Genomic DNA, 24,828 nt, shown 5'->3' with positions numbered 1-24,828 from the left:
TATTGGAAAACATGCTTTACATTAACAAAGAAATTCTTGCGAGCATCAGTGTTCTTCAGACGGGAATAAACTGTAATTCCTGCACCTCTTATACACCTTACAATGAGAGTTTCCAAATTTTTCTTTCCCATTCAATATTTTATTTGGCTGCTCCAAAACTTTATTTGGAAACATGAAGTTTAGAAACAGTTATCGGAGCAGCTGTTTATCTCAACATAAGCAAGCAGTCATCACATTTATAATTCCATTTTGAGGGCAAAGTACAAATGCAGGTTATTTTCTCCCACAGATTATTCCACATAAACAAATGCATGGTTGTGGTTTATAGACAGGAGGGAATAAACAGGATTTGGTGGTCCAAGACAGCTCAGGCTTTGCGGCTTTGCATTTCAAGCATGGCTTTCTTAGCTCTCATCATTCGTTTTGGCATTTGATGACATTTCTACAAACCCGGACTAATACATTTCATTTTTTTATTTCCATCTTTGCATGCAACCTGTGAGTGCATTTCAGCAGAGAATTCTTTATTTAAAAAACACTGAATGCATGCAATATTTCGGTGACCTCAGTCAGATCATCACACATTTTTTAAAGTAGTTTATTATAGTTTTTTTTCTTTTTAAATTACACCCTGCGAAAGGTTGAAACAGGAGCAGCAAAACTTGCTGATGTCATCAGATACCAACACAAGTCAATGTCAGCAAATCTTCATTGTGATCAATGATTTACTTGTTCTCCATTTGCTTTAAGAAAAATCATGAAAAGATTGAACAGCATTTTTTAACATGAAGTCAGATTTTTACTTCCCAGCAACAAAACACAAGGCCTAACTTAGCTGTGTCACACTCAGAGATGCAAAGAACATGGTCTCCCATAAACGTTGAGAACAGCAAAAAGCTTTCAATCGCTCTGCTAAGAAACATGAAACTTAGTCTGTAGAAAGAAACTCCGGCAGCTAACGTTACTGCCAGTGAAGCAACCACTCGGCAGGACAGAGTGGCTTTAATCAACGTTTTGTGTTTTGTAAAAGCAGTGAATACTTCTCCTATAAATGCATGTGCAAAACAGTAACGTTAGTTCAAAAGTCGAGACGCTTGCTTGATTTTTTTTTTTTTGAGACAGTGGCATAAAAAAGGTTATATGCTTTGTAAAAATCATACTCAGAATCAGAAGGAGCTTTATTAGTGTTTTACACATACAAGGAATTTACTTTGGTGATAAGGTGTTACATGCAAGCAAACATACAGTTGACATAAATAGATGTAGAAATATATAAATATGGAATAAACAAGTTATTTTAAAAATAATAGAAGAATAGAGAAAAATAATACAACTATTTGCAGAGAAAGAACAACTTGGCAGATATTTACATGTGCATTACTCTGGTTTGTGTTGAGCAGACCTATTGCAATGGAGGAGGATGTTATGTGCATAAATACATAAATTGACAATATAAAAAAATAAAAATAACAATAAAACAACAACAATTAACAGTTAACAACAAATATGTGCAATGTGCCAGGTTTGTGCATGATATGAAATTAAGTGATATTTACATGTGCAGAGAGATTGTATTATTTGAAAGGGGGAAGTGTCAGTGAGGAACCTGGGCCTTGTTAATGAGACTAGCTGCAGACGGGTAGAAGCTGTCTTTGTGGCAAGAGGTTTTGGTCCTGATGGACCAGCCTCTTGCCAGTTTGTGACCGGGATGGGAGGGGTCAGCTGCAATCTTTCCTTCTCGCCTCAGAGTCCTGGAGGCGTACAGGTCCTGAAGAGGAGGAAGATTGCAGCCAATCACCTGTTCTGCAGAGCCAATGATATGCTGCAGCCTGCCCTTGTCCCTGGCAGTGGCAGCAGCATATCAGATGGGGATGGAGGAAGTGAGGATGGACTCACGGGTGGCAGTGTAGAAGTGCACCATCACTGTCTTTGGCAGGCTGAAATTCTTCAGCCGCCGCAGGAAGTACATCCTCTGCTGGGCCTTCTTGGTGATGGAGGTGATGTTCAGTTCCCACTTGAGGTCCTGGGAGATGATGGTGCCCAGGAAGCGGAAGGAGTCCACAGTGGTGACTGGGGAGTCACACAGGATGATGGGGGAGGGTCGGGCTGTGCTCTTTCTGAAGTCCACGACCATCTCCACTGTCTTCAGAGCGTTGAGCTCCAGACTGTTCTGGCTGCACCAGGTCACCAGATGGTCGATCTCACACCTGTAGGCGAACTCAACCCCACCAGAGATGAGCCCAATGAGGGTGGTGTCGTCCACAAATTTCAGGAGTTTGACAGACTGGTGACTGGAGGTGCAGCTGTTGATATACAGGGAGAAGAGCAGAGGGGAATGAATGCAACCCTGAGGTGAACCATTGCTGATGTTCCTGAAGTCAGAGACATGTTTTCCCCATCTTCACGTGCTGCTTCCTGTCTGTCAGGAAGTCAGTGATCCACCTGCAGGTGGAGTCAGGCATGTTCAGCTGAGAGAGATTGTCCTGCAGCAGGGCCGGGATGATGGTACTGAAAGCAGAGCTGAAATCCACAAACAGGATCCTGGCATAGGTTCCTGGGGAGTCCAGGTGCTGGAAGTGAAGGGCCATGTTAACTGTATCATCTACAGACCTGTTGGCAAACCGCAGGGGGTCAAGAAGAGGGTTTGTGATGGATTTAAGGTGGGACAACACAATACTTCATTAACAGAGAGGTCAGGGTGACCATGTCTGTCCCTTTATGACCAGTGTACCCATCCTCTGATGGCTACTTCCAGCCGGATAATGCACCATGTCACAAAGCTCAATCATCTCAAAATGGTTTCTTGAAAATGACAATGCAAAAGGGGGTCTAACCCAGTACTAGCAAGATGTACCTAAAAAAGTGGACAGTGAGTGTGTATACTCTGCTCAGATTGGGTACTTATTTTTGTCACTATCACAGTACTGGCGCACAAGTTTTTGATGCAATCCTTTTCTTATTCAAGTCCCAGGGCTCATTTACGTTTTATCGTACAGAATTGGGAAACCACTGATCACAACAATCATCATGTTTTACATATTATCTTTTACAATACAGTAGTTGAGTGGAGTAGAAAACGACTTCAGGTTAGGGAATTAAAATGAGTGTGCTTGGTTGTCACCATGTTGTTGCTCCTGAACATCAGACATTTGAATCTATCTCAACTTACCCACATTGCGCTGCTGGATGCCTTTTGAGTCTTTGAGTTGTGGTGATTGATATGCTTTTCAAAATGGCCACCTTGATGTTGTCCTATTAAAGGACAACATCAAGGAATCAAAGGAATGTGGAAGTGGATGCAGAACCATCCCTTCATAATCAATATGTAATGTCACCATATGTTTGAGTATAGTCTTTTATCTCTACATAGTGCCTTAAAGCCAATGAAGGTACAAAATGAATTGACCATTTCAAATCATCACAAGCCATTGCCTGGTTGCATTAAACCCATAAACTGACCAAATACTGTATGTTTTTCTGAAACTTTTGTTTATAAAAGTATATTGCTTAATAGAACTCTACCATGCAAGCCAGTCTTGTTAGAACCCAATGAGACATAAAGGCTTTTTATTAAAAATTAAAGTCTCTCTAACAAAGGTTAATGGGGCTCTGCTTAAGGCAGTAAAGATTGTTGCTATCACTTGCCAGTCTGTAAAGGAGCATAAGCTCATCAGGAGGAGAATGTGAGCAATTTGCAGTTTGAGGACCACCTGTTGTAAACTCATAATATCCACGTCCCCGAAGATGGGAGTAAGGAGCAGGAAATAGACACACAGTAAATATGTTTTGCAGTTCTGTACCTACAGTATGAAAACATATGTATCATGGTCTCACCATAGCAACATATTGTAAATGCTTAGTAAAAATGTAAAAGATATCATAACTGTAAGGAAAAAAAATAAGTGATGTAGCTTGCATTTCTGCACCTATTTTGTTTAATGTTATCACAGGTAATAGGCTAAATGTAGACGATGTAACTCAACATATTTCCTGCAGCTACAACAGACTTTGATCCAGACAATCAACCATATATCAGAATGTAGTGTCAGTTCCTCCGAATTAATGTGCAAGGGTGTCTAGAGATGCTATTTTACACTGATGAGTGTATCTATATCTATCTATCTAAGTCTGACTCATTTCTCTGCCTGTTAAAATAAGAGTATTTTTGAAGACTCATCTTGCACTCTGGAGTAAAAACACATTTATCCAATCAAATGTCATTTGGGGAAACCAGCTAACCTCCCCCATCAAATAAAACCACACTAGTTAACCTCTGACTGGTCCATTGCCCAAGTTTACAGATTGAATTGACATTTCACTTCATCATATGATTTCTCTCATAATATTTGCTAAGATTAAATCAGCCTATGTAACGATGGACATGTCCAGGCCGTTAAGTTTAACCTTGGCCTTTATTATTTACACCCTGCAAATACTTTGGTATAGTTTATGTGACATATTTACCATTGACATGTAAAATTTCCTGACCTCACAATTTGACAAGCATGGCCCTGAATGCACCATTAAACAAGTGACTGAAACCAAATTAGGTCTAATGATAGCCACACTTTTCTGGGCCTTTGAAGTGGGACAGTCTTGTTGACACATATTCGGTCTTAAAATCCATCTCAAAATAGACGTCTTTACTGATCCTGTAGATGTTTTGCCATCAACAGCACACGATTTGCACTCCTGTACTTTTTCAAACCTGACAGACAGCCACTATAGCCCAGGCTTTGCAACGATGGATTACGTTTCTTTTTAAATTATTTCTTACGCCTCTCCAACATCGTATGTTTGTGTTTACTGCACTCGTATCACAGATACATTTTCAAGTGAATGCACAGCACGGTCAATCTAGACATTTCATCTATATTCAAATCTTCCTCTCCTTGGCTGCACTATAGTATGCAATCCTTAATTTTCTCTGAGGCTGTGATCAAAATAGCAGGAGCACGCCACAGCTCTGTCTGCTTAAAGGTGGCTACAGTGTTGCAGACAACACTTGTTTTTCCTCTGCCCAAAGCTTCATTTGCATTTTAACAGGCCCAATAAATCATGGCATTGTGGCATGTATTCAGTGCCGCGGGGGGTTTTCTCACCAAGCTCTCTCATAGAGGGAGAAACCACAAATCTACCTGTCAGGATGGACTACACAAACATTTCTCTTAACAGGCCTGTCAGGTACAGTACTGAGCCAGATCCCCAGAAGACTGCTGATAACAGACTGTTTGTGATAAGCCTCAATTTCACTGAAAATCACAAATTCCTGAGAAATCAATAACTAGTCACTGTCCAGCATAGACAATATGCCAGACTTGTGTACTTCTACATTGATGAAAAACCTTTATATTGGCAGTTCATTTACATATCATTACAGCACTGGTAGATGTATTCACATAGTGCCTACTGATTGAACTGCATTCAAACAGACTTTTATGTTTAACCTCTAAAAAATTTTCCTTGACTCTACACTGGCTCTTTCTTTACACACTCATGTTGTTAAACACACAGAAATCTATTTTAATTCTTATCAAATCCAGCAGTGTAAGGATACCAAATATGTCAGGTTGAATTTGAGGGAAACATACGAAATTCGAATGTCCAACACCTCTACAATATGTACAAACGATAGACTGGTGAAGCCATAAATAACATGATCAAATTAAAAAATATACTATTCATTAGAGTGCAGCAATAGAGTTAGCCTAAAGATATTTTGTGAGGCAACGCTTATTTCACCAGAGGACCCACATACTGAAACATCAAGAGATCAGTCTCTATGCACTATTGCAGTCAGGATTGTAGTGATACGTCGGCTGCAGATGCCAAGTCCAGCGGCCTCAGTTGCTTTTCTCCAGCTGCACCAAGTTGGAACCACACTATTGCCTGGTCTCACGGCATTTTTCTTTGCAAATGCTGCGAGATCAGTCACCGATGTCCGCTCACAGCACGCTCATAGATAGGTAGAACGTTTCTGACTTGACGCCGCAGTTTTTATACCCCGCCCCTGCAGTCACTTGCAGCTCACGTTAGACTGTTAAGTTGGCGAAAGTCAGAAACAGTTATCTCGAATGCACCTAATGTCAAACCTGAACAACCCTCCCTGCGCAGAAGAGGGGGACTGCAATACCACCCATCTACTTTGCATGTGTCCAACACATCCAGCAGCCCCTCCTAGTGGTCGTAGGCATCACCTGGGTTACGGCGCTCAAAAAAGCATAACCATTAATACTTCTAAACCACTACTCTATTGCTGGGTCCCAATTCCATACTACACTAATTGCACAAATTATGTAATATATACTAATATTCATATTAAGTATGTGTTCACTGACAGATATGCATTTTTGGGGGGATTTTCTGGATCCCTCTTGAGCCGTCTCATCCCCACCAGCAATCTGTGTGTAGCTGTGAGAAACTTCTCCATTTCATTTCTGCACTGCATTATGGAAAATAGTTTACATCAAATTAAGCATTCTTTAGTATGCATACTGTGTTGAAGGCTAAGTTTTAGCTACGGAGTAATACATCTTGCCTCTACATGATCTTTGTTAGGAGTTGCACATGCACAGTTCCTAGTTAAGAACTACTAGCCAATCAGAATCAGAGAGGGCGCGGCAGTGAGAAGCCGGTAAACTCGACTACGGTTCAGCCGTATATCCCCTTACCAGCTTAAGCAACAGGGACTGGATGGAGCAAGAGTTTCAGAGTGGTGAGTTATTAATCTGTAACAAAAGTATCTTTCATTCATAAAGTTATGACTGAGCTCTGTCTCTACATCACAGTAACACCTTTATGTCCATTGACTGCATGGAGGGTACCTAGTGTTTGGAAGGGAGAGGAGAGGTGTGACGTCACAGGGATGAAATGGAAACAGCTGGACTACAAACGAGCTGTTTTCAAGCAGTTCAGAGCAGTGTTTTCTGTGGGAGATGGGAACTTCCTTTGGGGTGGACTTTGGGCTTTTTCACTTTGCAAACCTACTACATGCACAAAAAAGATGTATAACTCAATAAAGGAGCGGGAAAAAGCCAAAAACCATAATACCACCTCTTTAAGGACTCTCAAAGACTCTGCTGTGACTTCATGGTGTGAGTAACCCTGACAAGTTTAAAATCCTGAGATATGCCAAGAGCCAGTCACTTAAGGGGGCAAAACATTTTCAACTAGAGTCACAGTCAAACAATATTTCAGCAGTTTAAAATTTTTAGGAAGATATTTTTAATGTATGCTGTAATCTCTATTCTAGTTAGCTGAAAATATTTCACTCAATACCAACTGTTTTTTTTATGGGTTTTACAATGATTTCCCTTATATTCTCCGGTTCTATATCGAAATCTGTATCTATATTTTTCTTTCTTTGGGTATTGCATTGGCCTTATTTGGCTTAAAAGGTTTCTTCAATAAGTCCCATGTTTGTATCCTCCATCAGAGCTCTGCCACAGTGTGGCACTGCACCACCATTAAAATAACATGAACCTCAGACTGTTTTCTTTTGGGGCATAAGGAAGCAGAGTGATGCTGACAACTGACTCCCTCTCTGACTGATTAAGATCTCTGGAAACTCTTCATGCAAGACGGAATGTATGTGGCTGGATGGGAGTTCAAGCATTTAAATTAAGATTTCAGTTACTAGTGAGGCAACAGGCTTTACAAACTGATGTGTATATTGGCTTGAAATACAATTTGCTAACTCATCTCCATAAAGTAGAGGATGAAGGTAGGGATCATTGGGAAAATGATATCTAATTGGTACAGAGTGACAATATTGCTATAAAGAGATGATTATTGGAGGTTTTCTAATTGTTTTATGCTTTTGCTATAAATAAAAATTCAGTCAGAATTAGAATATGAATTTGTCAAATGATTATAAAACAAAATGTTGTAATCAGTAATAAAAAAGCTATGTTGTGGAAAATTACAATTGAGATGATAAAGGACATGAGAAACTGTGGAGATACATTTGAAACTTCATTTCCTATACAAATCTGCTGATTTGATTTAAACTTCTATCCATATAAACATCTCATTAACCACATTAAGCTCACACTGAAAAAATATTTTAGGCTATTCAAAGAAAGTGGATCTGAAATTCCTGAACAAAAACAGCAGCTCTTGCTGTTGTCTGTATGCAGTGGGTGACTGAACCATTTGCTTCAGGGAGGAGAAATATTCTGTTTATATGCAATGCAAGTAAATCTGATGCACACACTTAGATGGAGATCCTGATTAGCAAAAATGAAAATCACTCAGCACTGATCAGCACTATCATTACTCAGTAGGCACTGATGAACAACAGGAGGGACCAACAAGTGACAAAGAACACCTCGAGGGTGTCGTAAGCTCTTATTATCCTTGTGACAGAACTTAGTTGAGATTAAACAGCAGTGTCAGGGATAATAAACTGAAAGAATACAAGTCTCATTTTAGATCCCAACCCAGGAAGGAAGGAATGCCAGAAGGCCATTTTTTTTTTAGATGAGAACCGCTCAAAGGAAAAAAATATATCTACAGTTTTTTTGTCTCTTGCCAATATAATTTTTCATTTGTCTTCTCATTCCTGACATATCTGTGTAATTCTACCTTCAGGCATATATGGTCAAAGCAAACAAGCAAGTTTTATGATTCTTCTACATCCAAAATAACAGGTAGAGACCATCTTGAGCTAAAGGTTACAAGTCAGATGGAAGAACCTTTGACATTTGCTTATTTGTAATGTTTTTTGCAACAGACTTCAAATGGAACCTTGTGAGTTCCTGTTTTTCAAGTGGGAAGTCGAGTACATGGTATGTTCTGTGTTTAAGCACTTAAAACCCATGAGAACATCTTTGAAAGGCAACTGACAACATATATATTCTCTTTTGGTAAAATAGTAAAAGCTTTTATATTTTCTGTATTTCAACACCATGCTCTACTACCAGAAAAGAGCAGATGGCAAAGTTTAGAAAAGTCATGGATACTACTAGGTTTTTCATGTGACTTTTCTCATGAACACAGTAAACCAACCCATTTGCACCATATTATTCTGATTGTCAAATTCAGCTGGAAATCCTGGTAAAAGTCTCAGCAAGTCTCTTCAATGTTTTCCTTACCAAGACAGAGAAAACAATCACCATTCACATCTGTCTCATTACTGAAAATGTATCAATGCTTTATTAATTCTCTCACATTGAATTGGTGTCATGGCTGTAGGTGATTTTAATCTCTTAATTCTATTCATGACTCTGCAGGAATTTAATGAGTTGTAGAGCAGAGTGTGGAACAAATGTTTGAACAAATGGAAACTGTATAGAAGGCTTTGAGTAACCTACGCTCTGATGGCCATCTTTGAGATCTGTAGATTTTGGTTACCAGTGTTGAGAGCTTTTTTTTACATTCCTGCTTGACTACCTCAATAGCAAGACTGTCGTTGCAAGGAAAACAACAGATCAGTAATTTGATGTTTATGTTTAACAGAAAAATTCCTCCAGACGCCATGAGAATTATGTCAGCTTTCTGTCAGAAGAAAAGGCGGAACTAATGTGCCGTAGAGCCACAAAAGTTCGAAGTGAGGATGTCAGGGTGGATTTACTGTAGCATTTGAAAAAATGTACAAAGCATTTGATTTTGACACAGAGAACTGCCATACACTTCCTGTTTCCTACCGACAGTCACCATTGGTTTCTGTTAACTATGACTGTGATCTTTCCCTAACCGTGACCAAGTAATTATTCTTTGAACTTTGATGATGAAGGTTCGCTAATCTTAAAGTCAACCCAAAGCACAACCTCTCAGCAACTTTAACCAACGCTAACAAAAAAATAAACATAGTAGTGACAGATCAGTTAACGCTAATTAGACTTTTGTTTTTAATGGCTTTGGAAGGCACTGAAAAACAATGTCATCCAGCCAATAGGTGTCATCGGAAAGCTTATATGGGTTGTTTTAAAAGGCATTTACAGCCCCTTTTGTAGTTTAGCTTGGAAGACTTGTTGCCATAGCATTTATAATAATTACAACATTGATTTCATGCTTAGAACATGTTAGCTTGTTAGCTAGCTTTAACCAAAACCTGCAAGTCATCACTGTCATGTTATTGGTGCTGCACACCTGATTTGTTCTAATGATAGTTGCATATTAAAATGAATGTGTTTTTGTGGATTATTAGGCTGCTGGATAGTTAGCTAGCTAGCAATCAAAGCTAAATAAAGACACATCTCTGAATGTTTTGAAGTAGAGTTCCACCTATCAACCTAACTTCAGGGCAAGCTTTCAGTAACATTCAAAAACTGCTAGCTTAAAAGTTGCTTTTTTTTTGCTAATAATAAAAAGCATTGGGTAACACTTTCTATGAAGGTCATCGCTATAATGACTTATGCAAATATTTATAACACGATATAATGCGTCCATAAGGCATTATAACAGTTGTTATAATCACGAAATGCTTAGTAATTATCCAGAATTTACACAGAAAAAAAAATGCATCAAGATGGATCGCTGCCCTCTGAATTGTAATCAAATCGAATCATGAGGTGCCAAGAGATTCTCATTCCTACTGCCCAAACAGTATTCCCATTCAATTACTTTAAAATTTCTATTCTAATAGGCTAGGTTTTGTGAAGTGGTTGTCTTTAATTGTCCACTGCATCTGTTAGGGCCTGTCCATAGGCTCGCCATTCATCTGTGACAACATCTGAGCCTCTTACATGATGTTGGTCGGCAACAGGTCTTTTCTTGAGCGATCTTTAACCCCCATGAGAATTAGTGTCCTTGATTTAATTATGTTGTGTTTTTGTGCTAAACTGCAAAATGTTGTCATAAAGTGTCATAAAGTGAAGAAACATAAATAAAAGTTGTTTTCCTGCGCAAAATGTGTGTCACTTTAGTTAAAACAAACAATTACGTACTATAAGGTCTTATAATTAGTTCATATGGTATTATGTCCATCTGTAATATATTATTCAGGGATAGACATTTTAACACTTTACTTAAAGCAAACAAAGACATCCTATATAACTTTAAACATGACTATAAGCTATTATTCCATTTTATATCACTAATTCTAAATGGTGACCAAAGTGTATTCATAACGAGGCAGAGTCAATGGTTATAATGTGTTATGGAACATGGTCGGAGATTCTTGCCGCACATTGACATAAACTGGTATTATTATTAGTTATAAAACATTAAATCAAAAGGTCATAATACGTTATGAACTTCGCTATAGCGCCTAATGCATGTTTGTAAGTGATTATAACTGTTATAATGTCTTATGTACGCTTTATATCGTGTTATAAATATATGCATAAGTCATTATAACGATGACCTTCATAGAAACTGTTACCAAGCATTGTTGTGTCTTGGATGTGGACAGAAACCATGTGAGAAGAAACCTCAATGCAAAATAAATTGAGTAACTGAGGAAGAATTAGAGTTTGTAGTTTTAGTTTCACAAAAATGTATCATGTATAATTGCAAAGACTCTATACAATACTGTTTACCATTTGTTCAGTTTTTGTTCTAAATGCATATTGTATATTCTTCAATTAGGCTATAGCCAGGCTTCTAATCTTTCAACATCTGAGTTTAACAGTCGTGTGTGGTGTAATGCAACACTGAATGCAGAATACAGACATTTTGTTAGAGCTCCAGGGTGAAAAAAGGGCTAAAATCAGCTTCACAATCCAGTCCTTGAACAGTCAGTACAAGCACTGTGTCATACATCTTAGTATGTTTAGTCGCTAAAGCTTCAGTAAGCCATTACTTTCATGAAAGAAAAAGAAACACATTTTATTTCAACCCTACAATGGTTACATGGAAATACACTGACATGTACTTACAAAAATGTTTCAGAGAATATAATATTATCACATTATTGAAAATTAAATGTTTTAGTGTTTACCAGCTGTTGCATTAATGCTTTTTAGACATTTCTCTGCTTTCAGGTAAAAAGAGGACATGAACCGTCAAAAGCAGATTTTTTGAATTTCTCGATGGTCTGATTGAGAAGATTATGTACATTTTGTCCCAAAACATATTTTTCTGCACAACCCTCTGTCCTGTCATGACAAGGTGTTTACATAATAATGTGTTTTAAAGTGAGAATACTATAATGTTGAAAAGTGTCTTGGAAATGAAAACTTTGACCACAACCAATATTAAATGAACTGCAAATGTGATCTTTCCTTGTTTTGTACGGCAGGACATTTCAAGCTTGTATCCAAAAAACAGAAATTAGGCACAGCATTTGTACTCTTCACCTGGTTAACACATTCATAATGCTTGACTAGGGAGCTTCAAAGCAGCTGCATAGCACATTCATGAATACTGGATCATGCCTTGTGTCAGCTTTCATGCAGTGTTCATGCTTTTATGTCATTTGTGACATAACAGTTGAATGATGTGTCTGTTTAATAGGCAATAAATTCCAAAATAAAAGTCTCTTTACAATTGCCATTTCTGGTTAGCACATTGTAGACATCTAATTAGACAGTCTAAGATAATTATTCTATGTATCACCCCTCATAAGATCACATTAAGGCATTATGAATGTGTTATTAATTGCAGCTAAAACAAAGTGGCAACACTTTGTCTCCCAACAGAGCAACCACGTCTAACATTGACAAAATCCTCTAAAATTTTCCCTTTCTGAATGTATTCATATACAACATGAAAACAGATGAAAACAAAATATTAACAGAATCTAAATCCCAAAAAATTGAGAATGATGCAAGTACTGAGCACCCTGTAATAACGTCATGAAACCAATGTCCTGACTCTTCATCTTTTTTTTTTATCTTGTGTGTGGCTGCACATAGGGTCAAAAGGCATAGAAAGCAAAGGAGTCTGGGCCCAGAGATTTCAAAGGCTCAGACTGTCCTCTTTCTCCTTTAACGAAATCAGTTTATGAGAGCCAGCGCACAGTCAGCATGGACAGCAGAAGAGCTGCAAGACTGTATGTCACACATCGGCAACCAAGGGTAGCTGAGGTTATTGACCAAGCATAGATGACAAACATATATTTTAATATTCACATCAGAGTTTTTTTGAGTGATAATCATAGCAAGTGTGACAAGAAAAAAATACACAATAAAAGCAAAAAACAGAAAGAAATTTGTGTGTATGACAATGTCATGGTCCATAGGTGCCCAAGAAGATCACACATGAAGACGGGAAGAGGACACGGAGAAAAGGGAAGCAGGAGAGAAAGAGGGAAAAGAGGGAGAGAGATAGAAAAATAAGGTCAGAAATACAGAAATACAAGTCCGAAAGGTTATTAGAGACTGAATTGAGGGGGAAAAAGGAAGTCTAAGTTAGAGGATCAAAGTAAAAAGAAGTCATAGCATGTTAGTAGCACGGCAAATGACACATGATTCATGGCAGGCATGGGTGGAAGGCTGCAGAAATGAAGGTTATGGGGAATGACAACAGAAAGGAAGACATTTCAAACACACTACAGTCCAACCTCTCTGCTTTAAGTTTCAGTAGCAGAGTCATGTTGAGGATCAGTTGCAGAATTTAGGATAAGACAGATGACAACCTGGATGTGAGAAAACATCCACAAGAGCCAGGTTATTATCTCTCATTCAAAATGGCCAGTGGTGTAATGTAATTTCAATGCAAGTATATGCTTGCTTGCCACTGATGCGTAAACCTGATCCAAAAGCCTCATTAATTCAACAAATTAAACAAATTGGACAAATTAAAATCCCAGGTAATTTTAATATCTCATCAGAAACTCCCTTCTAAGCCTTTAAAGTAGTAATGTTGGATTGGTTTGCTGCTGCAACATCAGCTACTGACTTGCTTTGCAAAAGCAGCGGCATCCTACAAAAATCTTGTAATTATGACATTTGGATTTTATTTTGATTAATGGATTGCTTTGCAAAATTGTAACAGCGAATACACACCTATTTATTTAGTTACGGTTTAGATTTTGAAACTTTGCAGATACATTTATTAGAAATGTTGCCTCATTATGCTGATAAAACTGTAATCCAGACTGCATTATGTTTCCTTCAAAAGATATTTGCTGTTGCAATTTGGTAGAATATAAATTACATTTCCAGGAGACAATAATGGAAAAGCCAGTAATCTGCTAAAAGCTATACATATTACGGGTGTAACAAAAGAGCAGCAATCATCGGGTCAAACAAAAACAGAGTTTTGTTATACAACTGTGTCAGCTTCTTTGTGTTGAATAAAAAAGAAAATGTTATTTTGACAGACACAATTCTTCAGCACTACAAGCACTAAGGCCGAAAGGAGGGGGCAGGGCAGGGCAGTATTCACAGTAGAGCCACTTCTTCAACTACCATTACACCACTGGTCAATGGCAGGGAGAATGGCCCATGCAAAACCACACAACCAAAACAAGCTGACTATGAAGGTCAAGTCTGTGACATGGATGAATGGGTGATCTCATGTTATCAAAACTGCAAAGGTTAATAGCTCTTTTTTTGTAATCCAATGTAAACCTTAGCTGGGGAGATTTGGATGGATCAGTTGTCAACACCTGCCACTTTTGTGTCTGTATTAGCAAATTTACAATGAGTATTTATATTTTAGCAAGGCTTTTTGGCATGAGAACTCTGATGATGTTTCATCTCACCACAGCTAGGCAGCATTTTGCCTTCTGTGAGTCTGCGGCATGCAAATGCTGCCAAGCTGTAACTGCTGAGAACAGAAACAATTAAACAAGCCAAATTATATAAAAGTTTTTGGCACAACATATTCAACAGATCTTTCTTTCCAAAGACGAAGGTAGTTTAACACTGAGATGTCTTGAGAGATCCTTCATTCTAAAATACATTCAAATCACTTATGTCATTATGTTTGTGGCATTTTATGTGTGTGACTGCTTGTGTTTGAAAAAAACAAGAACAAAATTAAACAGCTTGAAACTTAACTTTGGATCAACCCTGCATTCACAATTTGCGTCACAGTGCCAATTAAGTGCATATAGCCAGTATATATTTTAAAAAGAGCAGCTGTTTTAAGCCAACATTACCAAGAACAGCTGTGAAAACTACCAAAAATGAAATACAGATGCTGTAGCTAAAAATAAACCTCAGTAATTTCCCATGCGCCTTGAAATAAATAAAATAAAAAATAGCAGCAACTTGGAAATAACACTAAACATCCCGAAACAAAACATGTAATAAAGGTAATTATGGGAATGAAAGGGGGACTGACTTGGTTGAAGACCATGTGAACGTCTGCTCTGGTAGTATTATAAGTGATCCAAACCTCCCACTGCTATATGGCTGCTGCCCAGCAAGCGCATGAAAAAGAAAATAACTGGTTTCTTTACGTGCCATGCGCTGGCAGGCACTGCCTTTTAGTTTCCAGTAAAGGACAGACAAAATTAATCCAGTTGGAAGTGGCACCATGCACTGTAAGGGCTGCATCCCCACCTAACTCGGCCATACACTGTACATTCAGTTCAGTCATGGACCATGAACTGTAAGACCCACTAAACCTGGCAGTGGAAGAGAAAGATAGAGGCTGAAAAGATAGAGGAAAATAAGCGAGAATCCGGACAAAAGATAAGAGAGCCTATGGAAGAGTTTGTATTATGAATAATGGGAGGGCAAAAGAAAAAAAGATCAATAGATAATAAGTAACACAGGGACAGGGTAGTAAAATATAAAGTAAAAAAGGAACTCAATAAGATTTTTTTTCACCCCAGTAAATCTGTCTATTAGCTATGACTTCATTGTTTTGGCCAATTGTGACATGTTCAACTTCAAAAGCTGAAATGGTGATGTCTTAGTTTAATGTTATAGGGTCTTGTTATATGTTTTTTCATACTAAGTATTTAAAGAGGCATTATGTAGTTTCCAGCGGCCACTAGCGGTGCGGTTCTAAGATTGCAACAAGGAGGGTGCTCCTACGTGTGCTCGCTTGAACTCATGAGCGGGCATAATCCGAAACACAACCACTTTCATACAGAAATCCCACAATAAACACAGAAACACCAGCATACGGGCTGTGGCTTTTCTCCAGACATGTTCAGCCTCTGTTACTTCCATGTTCCCGGCTCAGAGGCAGCTCAACACCGGCTCCATACCTTTCATTCAGTCCAGCGAGCCGCATATTGTCAGTGGCTATAGACAGGCAGGGAGAACAGACAGAGCTGGAAACTCAGGTAAACTCCCACTGTAACGTTACAGTTTTATCAGCTGCAGGTTGAACTAATCCATGCTGGTTACATGATAACGTTACATTTACTGCATTTAGCCGACGTGCTACAGCGTTAGCTCGCCTGCTGCTTTCCTGTGTATCTTTCACCGGAGGCTCAGCAATGTCAGCACAGCTAAATGTATTGGATGATAACAAAACGGGTAGTGAGCTGGACTGAATATTATAACGAGATTGGGTCACACTTTATAATAATAAGAACCCAGTAAGTAACTTTACTGTAGTGTTAGTGCATGGCTCTTCCTCTGGGTTGTTGTGACGTTTTGTTGCAGTGTTTTATATTATGTGGGCCGCATTAGCTACAGCGACTGAGAGGTGGAGAAGCTGTGTACCTAAGAATCAGTAAAACCCCAATAAATCTAAATTGAACGTTGGGAAGCAAACAGCTGTGGATCCGTGAACACGATAGCTGTCTGCCTCTTCCCTGTATCACTATGAGTTAGGCTAGTAAACAAATAGATCCACATTTGCTTTGTACAGTTACATCCATTCTTGCAAGCAAAAATCAACACTTTGACAGGATGGCGGTGGTACAAAGTATAGTAATGGGTCGTGTTAGCTGGTGAAGTAATGTGAAAAGCGATACAACTTTGCATCGGATAACATTAGCAATTGCTCGTCGTTAGTCGGCGCGCTAACGTGACTTTCTGGTGTGACTGTTTTAACCCGACATCATCTCAATCTCGTTTGGTCTGACAGGCTTCTTCACATAAACCTTTATTGTTGTTTTTATCCTTACGTTATGTTGGAGTCAGTTTTTTTATGGTGTTAGTGGACTGCATGTCGTTAGCTGCGGTGTTGTTGCTGTAAGTCAGAGAGAGGAACGGGAGCGTGCACAGGGCTGAATCTGACCCGGTGTCCTCACATTTATACCAGAATAGTGGATGATGCAAGCAACAGAGAAAACAGGCGTGTGCTTCATTTCTAAGTGAGTTTTGAGCCCACTGACAATAAGGTAATGAAAATTTTTATTATAATTACTAAATTTCAGTGAAATATTTACATATAGCCCATTTAAAGAGATTGTTGCTTTTAAATGTTCTGAAACTTAACTGTGAACTACAGTGACCAGTAAAGAGGATGGACGTATTTTGATTTAAGGGGTTTGGGGAATGTATTTTAAGTATGTGTGGGACCCACAGTAATGTTGGCCTTGTTAATGGACTCTGTTGGGCATGTTGATGGACACATAACAGTGGGCACCCCCCATTCTAATGTAGTATTTTAATTGTTTCGATTTTGCTTTAGTAATCTGATGTACTGTATATGCTATTGTACAATAACAACTGTAATATTTTAGTAGGTCAGTTTATGGGTATAATGTGTAAGGCTCACACAGGCACTTTGGGCAGCGTGTGGGGTCCTTCGGGTTAGACAGGAGGGCACAGTAGACGTAAACAGCCTGCTGTACGTAGAGACAACGTTCTGATGATGTGCTTGTGTTTCTATATTTGCAGGTGAGCAAAAGTGATGAAAAGAGGTAAAATGTGGTTACTCAGACGCATAATGAATGTGTAAGACGATAACGGATTGTCGGTAATGCGGACATGAGATGTATATCGTAGTTTTGCTAGTTAAATGAGATGGCATGTTGTGTTAACGAATAGCCTACAACACCAAGTATGCTAATGAGGACAACAGTAATTTAGCTACCTGTAGCCTGCAAAATATTTGGTGTGTGTGTGCACAACATTCTCAGTGTGTGTTTGTGACTGTGGACATTTTATGTGATGCGAGTTAAAGAGGGAATATGAATGTTGATAACGTCAGTCAGTAGACGTGAACAGCCTGCTGTACATAGAGACAACGTTCTGCTGACGTGCTTGTGTTTCTATATTTACAGAATACGAAAGTAAAGGAGTTATTATAAACTTATGCACGCCTGGAAGTCCCTTTTGTGTCCAAGTGTGCAACATATGTATGTTTTTTCCAGGAAAAAGGTTTTGCCTATCCCCGCATATTCACTGGTGGCAAGTGAGGGATATTTACCTAGTAATTGGTCTACCGACACTGGCAGAAGGGGGAAAAACACATATCAACCATGCCCAATAATTATACCATTTTATAAAGGATACGGCTGGTGGTAATTTAGATTTTTCTTATTGTTCACATATTTTCTAAAACAGAAAGGCAATGTAGTGTTCAGCTAACATTATTCAAACAGAAATAAACAGTCCATTTGTTTTGGACCATTTTCAGCTGTTGATTAGCTTAAAGATTTAGGGGCATCAAGAATATATTTTAATTTTTACCAGGTTTTTCTTTGTGTTACTGTAATTGTAACTTTTTTCTTTCTTCACAAAAGGCACCGGTGTGCTGGAAACATACATATTTATGATTTTTTTTTGTCCATCACCTTCAGAAATGTCCTCTGTGTGTTCTAACATGTTGATACTCTAAAATAACAATAATCTATTGTATCTAGAATATTACTTTTAATTATTATTATTATAAAATATAATATTTTGCATCTCTTTTGTGTTGAGAAATAAAGGAAAGGCAACTAAACCCTTAAAATGAAGGTGAGGATGAAAGATAGATAAGATGATGCAGGGAGACAGAAAAGTTATTTTTCAACAGAAGATAAAACATAGATAGTTGGATGAGAGGTTTTACCAATGTTATTGCTCAGGTAAAGTGCAATGGGGAGGCAGCCCAAGTTAAAATGTGCACCTTACACACAACACAACAACAGAGCAAAGGCCGACCGTGACCACCTGTGTAGAGCAGTATTTGGTATTAACTGGACAAAAGGCTCTGGGTCTGACCGATATCTGGTCCGACTTTATTGCTCACTGAGCTTGAGCAGTAACAGTTGCCTTATAGGAGCTACTGAAGACCAGGAGAGCAAAGTACCATGATGCTGAGTTTTATCTGCAGCAGCAGAGCATCAAGGAAGAGAAAAATAAAATAGAAACTGAATACGCCTCTGCTCCTCATATGGATTCAACAGTAATTGTTGATCTTTTCGCAGCCTGGCCTCTGAAATTTTATGAAGTGAGCACAATGTTTTAAAATGCAAATAAGGTGCTCCGTGCATGAGAGATGTACTTCACCAAGAGGAAAGGATTAGGTGGAGGAGACATAACTGGAAACAAGCAGAAGTTTGGCATTTACAGTAGAAAGGAGGAGAGTAAAGGCCAGGGGTAAAAGGAAATAAAACTATGGACGACCCAGCTTCAAGTCACAACATGTACATTTTGACTGACATGAAACCAATACTGCAGAGAAACCATGTAACTGTAAACTATTGTTGTTCAATCCTACAGGCCTATAAGGAACACAACTGTCGTGCCAACATATTAATTTGAAATAACACCTCACTCTGCTCATTGGCCATAATGCATCTATTATAATTAGTTTGCATTTAAAAACTAGCCATTCCCAATGGTTTAGTGTAGTTCCCTGAACCTAAACTTAATCTAATGTAAATCTTAAACAAGAGGTTAATTTTTCTAAATTTAATCAGTTAAACTTTTCATGTTATAACAACATTGCATCCAATTCGTATTGCTGTAACAAAATCCTTTCAAGGTGGAAGAATATATTTTACAGCACCTTGTATGTATTTCAGAGTTTGTGCTCAGTTCATAGTTTTGTAAAACTATGCTGTTTTTTCAAATCTGCTGTATAGGCCACAGTATTGCAATGTTTTATTGCTTTCAGCAAATAATATAGTCCTTGAGTTTCACTTCAGTACGGATGGCATGATACATTTCCACCTTGTTAAGGCACTAATAAGAACTGTAAAGAAAATATATACTTCTCCTATGCAACAGACAGAGACAGATGATTCATGTCAGACTCTACAGCCAGCAACCTGGTAATAGTTAAGTAGCCAAGTAATAGAGCATTTATCGGTCACGGTGGAAGCCTTTGTGCACTGTGGCTGGTGTGTGTGGATGCTCGGGGTAGGATGATAGGAATAGTACCTGGGATGGTAGTGGGCTCTGTAGCTGTTCTGAAGGAGAGGATGCCAGGCTCCGACTTGCCCCGCTGATTCTCTGCCACTACGTGAACCTCATACTCTGTATTCCAGTCCAGGCCGCTTAGCACCACATACTCACTGCCATGGGGAAGGCGGATCTCTGGTTTCCAGTCAGATACGTGTTTCTGAGAAATGAATGTAGAAGGAACAAAACTCAGAACTGGTAAACCAAGTAAGATTGTATTCACCCTATAGGAAAGGGTCATTTTAGATCATTTGAGAATGATCCCATTTTCAAGCTGGTCACTGTTTACAAGATAAAAGGAGTGCATTTTTTAATAACTTCACAAACTAAACAGTTCCAAGAATTTAATTCAATTCAAGTCCAAGTGTAAAATAATTCATTTGGAAGATAAATGTGAGTTGTTGAATAATTTTATGTATCAGGCTAAAGATGGTTCAGTTCAGTTTAACTATAAAATCATTTGCTAAAATCTGAATTGGTGAAGCTTCTTGGGGGAAAAACACAACCAAGATATCCAAGCAGGGGGGCTGCACAAAATTCAGGACCCTGTACATAGGCATTCTCTATGGGCACCTCCCCACAAACTGGCTATTCAATCTGGTATTTTTGTGGGCCCACCTCACAAGAGCCCTACGTCCCTGATGCCAACTGTTGCCTGAGAAGATGATTTAAAAGGAAATTAGGTTTCTCAGGTCTACTTTTGGGAAAGTGTATTTGCTGTTTCACTAAGAGTTTGGTGAGAACATCAGCCTCTATTTTATCTCTGTACATTAGAGAGGTTTATTAGCACAAAGGGCACCCTCCATTCCGCCCACCAAAACTAGGCTCAATCCCTAGCAGTGGTCCTTTGTGGCTTGCTGTTTAACCAAACACAGTTGCCAGTGACTGGAAGCCAGTGAGGGCTCACTGGGTAGGTTTACTGGGTAGTCTGCCTACACTGTCCCTTTCTGTTGACAACTTCCCCACTGAAAATTCTTCATTCTAAATTGGTAGAAGAAAAAATAAACACTCACCTCAATGATTATATTGTTAGAAGTAAAGGTTTGTCACTATTTTAGTGTAAGAAAAATTTAACTACATGAAAAAGTTTCCTTAATTAATGTACTTGAGAGTTGTCAGGTGTATTTTCTGAAAAAGGCTACGGGTTCCTGCTTCCAAGCACTGTTCCTGACCAATTCTTTTGAAACCATTGCAAAAATTTAAGAAAATAAATGCAAAACAGCAAAAATTGTACCAAGTAACCTCCTTGCCCAGTATACTCACAGCCTTGTATCTGATCAGGTAATGTTTAATGGGGGAACCGCCATCGTCCTGCTTGATCCAGTTGACCTTAAAAATATTGCCCCTGTTTTGGACGTTGACTTCTAGTCTGGGGGCACTGGGTTCCCCTACACAGGACAAACCAAAGGATTATAATTAGTTGACATCCTTAGCCTCTAAACACAAGTTACCTACTGTGCTTCTAACCTTCCTACTGTGTTCAAGTGTGCTTGTGTCTTCAAGGTCAACTAAGCTAAAACTTACATTGATTGCCAGTTAATCAATACTGTTTTAAGATGGGTTTCTCCAAAAATAAATAGGGTTAGAGTTAGGATTACATTAGGTTTAGTTATGGTATCATATGAAAAATATTTTAAGCCTGATCTACCATTAGTGTATGATAAAGGGTTAGCATGGAACATTGAACCCAATTGTCAACCATTGTCAATGTTCTCATCTCAGTAGTTTAGTTAAAAAAATAAACAATCTACATTAAGTTTGGTTAGTGTGATACTCCACCATTTATTTGATTATCAAGCTTTCACCACCTGCAGACTTTAAAAGTGCGTGTACAACAAGGTTCTATGGACATTTTGATACCTGTCGTGAAAACATTTGACTAGGGAAATCCATTGGAACCAACAAGACAGTCCTCACAAAAAAGAAACAAAAAGCTGAATCAGTCACATTCTAATGCTTAAATATGATTTATGTTCTACTTTCCTTTGTTTTGTCTTTCAGAAGCAAAGGTGGAAAAAGTGTGACATTGTTGCATTGCCTCAAAACCTCTTAAGGAGGAGGTTGGGATTGATGTGAATTGGTCACAAACTGTCAGAGACACAGGAGAACGCTGTTTGTTTCATGTTTCTTACCAACAATGACTTAACTTAACCATGACAACAATCTTTCCCTTATTGACAATAAACTCAACTGGGCCAAGAACACCCAAGCCCTCTACAGGAAGTGCCAAAGCAGTCTCTATTTTCTAAGGAGGCTGAGGTCCTTCAACATCTGCCGGACAATGCTGAGGATGTTTTATGAGTCTGTGGTGGCCAGTGCTATCCTGTTTGCTGTTGCATGCTGGGGCAGCAGGTTGAGGGTAGTGGACGCTAACAAACTCAACAAACCGAACTGCAAGACCAGTGACGTTGTGGGGGTGGAGCTGGATGGTGGTGTCAGAGAGGAGGATTCTGTCTAAACTACATGTCATCTTGGACTATGTCTCCTACCCACTCCACAACGTGCTGCTCAAACACAGGAGCACTTTCAGTGCAAGACTCATCCCCCCAAGATGCACCATACAACCATAGAAGTGGAAGGTCAGGAAACTGTCAAATCAATCATTTTTGTAATGGTGATTTGTAACAGTTTTGGAAGGGACTGACAAAGTTATCCTGCACATAAGGGTATAAAATCAGAAAACTTGTATTTTGTAAAGGAAAATACAGTTTATTTTGTAGTTGAGTTAGGAGGACTTGTTGGAACCAATGGGAACTCACTTTTCAAGTCTACAGTGAGGGAGAATTTGATTATCAAAAATAGATTTTGGGTGAAATATCCCTGTGATGGCAGCCTGAAATGACTAGCAGCTGAGGTGTTGTTCTCCTTTAGGCTCCTCATTATCTGCTTTGCCCTTCGGAGTAATGACTGCTGGGTCTGGATAATGAGCCTGCAGGCCTTCAATGGACATGTTACTCTATTACTTTTAATAATATATACATAGTCTTTTGGGAGGGAAGGTTGAGGTATATTGTGTGCATGTTTGGTGATCTTGGCTTTTACTCTCATACCACTGTAAGGGCTGTAAGGGAGGAGACTAATAACTTAAACTCATTAATTAGGTACATTCTGGTAACACACAGTTAGCCTTGTTATTATGTTATTAAATGACTACCTCCTGATGTTACAGCTTTTGCCCTGTGCTAACAATCTGATAATAACAGCAGAAAAACTCTCACTATATTTTATATAATCTAAGACATGATGCAGATTTGAATATATGACTTTGTTGGCATGTTATTATGTATGTAAGGGATAAGGAAAAACATTGGCATACATTTCAAATGCACACAGAAGACTATCCTGTTTCCGGAGCAATATTTAACATTTCAAACATCAGTGTTAGTAGTTGTAGTTATTAAATGAATATGCATGAAGGCACTTTTTTTGATCGTATGTCATCATCTGAGCGCACTGCCTGAAAACTAAATTCCACTAGACTGGAGTGAGCATGACAAATGCTGGAAGTGAATCAGACAGGGTTAGTCAGTTAACAGCAGCAGTAACATGGTGGCGGGTAGACATTGGTACATTCAGCATTGTTATTCACGAGCATCATTCTGGGTTAGGTAATTTTTTCTGAGGCTAAAACAGAGAAAGGGGTGGTTAGAATGAGAAGCTTCTCCATGCAGGCTGGAAATTTTGGGTGCTGCTACACATTCGGAGGGGAAACATGTGGAGCACAACCAGTGACCTCACACTGACACACATGTAGGAGGCGTGGTTCCACATGTAGCCCGACCTAATGCAACATCCTCCCTCATCTTCCGGCTTAGATTGAGAGATAGGTGGATAGAATTGAACAAGAGTTAATGAAAACATGTGGTTGGATACAGAAATTCCGAAATTTAGTTTAACGTCAACTATGCGTGGGTTCATAGTCCCATGTGATAAAATGTTTAATGCTGAATATCATGTAACAGTGATATTTGTGTCAATATTAATTATTGTGGAGAAAGAATGTGACACTAATGATTAGCCTTTACAAATCACTATTATCAATATAATTCATCACGCTTTAAATCTTAACATAAAAATAATGTTTTTGCATTTCAGAGTTTGCGCCAACCCAAATCTTCTCTCATAACATTAAAGTGTGGAACATTTATCAGTATTGTTGCATTCAGTAAATGACATGACACCAAAGACACAACCACATGCAGACAGGACCGACATTTCCTTATGAAAACAGCAGAACAAGAAGAAGGAGGATGCAACAAGAAACAGAACTTGCATGCTGCAGTAATGCAATAGTCCAATCAGTGAAACACGGTCAGCTACAGTAGATAATTTGGAGAAAAATGAGAAAAGTTAGCTCTGTTGGTGAGAATGAGGACTGTGTACGTGCGATGCAGATTGTAGTCAGTGGCACTTTGTGAGGGTGCTCCAGTGATGTTTAAATGTGATTCAAAGCACATTGGTAGGTAACAAAAGGTAAATTTTTTATGAAACAAAAGATATGCTGCTTTCAAGTCAAATCTGTGATTTTTTAAAGATTTGTAATGCTACCTGGAAATCAATTCTGACACAATTTAGAGGTTAAAATATAAAAGCAGGGCTGTCAAAACCAACATATAATTTCTAATCATTTTCTTTATAAAAACAAGAACTACAAGAAAAGGCACACCGGGGAATCACAAATTAAAAGACG

At 38.6% G+C, this 24,828-nt stretch overlaps 1 protein-coding gene across 10 annotated transcripts in view; it reads right to left on the bottom strand.

The window, feature by feature from the left end:
• ncam1a (neural cell adhesion molecule 1a) overlaps positions 1-24,828 on the bottom strand; it is a 272,704-nt gene that overhangs the window by 14,711 nt on the left and 233,165 nt on the right. For all 10 annotated transcript variants that reach the window (XM_046038818.1, XM_046038820.1, XM_046038819.1 and 7 more), the window contains 2 exons: positions 21,402-21,526; positions 20,118-20,298 (listed from right to left, as the gene is read on the bottom strand). In XM_046038818.1, the coding sequence (XP_045894774.1) occupies positions 20,118-20,298; positions 21,402-21,526 (306 nt within the window). The remainder of the gene's footprint in view (positions 1-20,117; positions 20,299-21,401; positions 21,527-24,828) is intronic.

The sequence above is a fragment of the Micropterus dolomieu genome, linkage group LG23, assembly GCF_021292245.1.
Source record: "Micropterus dolomieu isolate WLL.071019.BEF.003 ecotype Adirondacks linkage group LG23, ASM2129224v1, whole genome shotgun sequence".
Classification (NCBI taxonomy): Eukaryota; Metazoa; Chordata; class Actinopteri; order Centrarchiformes; family Centrarchidae; genus Micropterus; species Micropterus dolomieu.
Note: the sequence above shows the minus strand (reverse complement) of the source record. Positions and strands in the feature narration are given on the sequence as shown.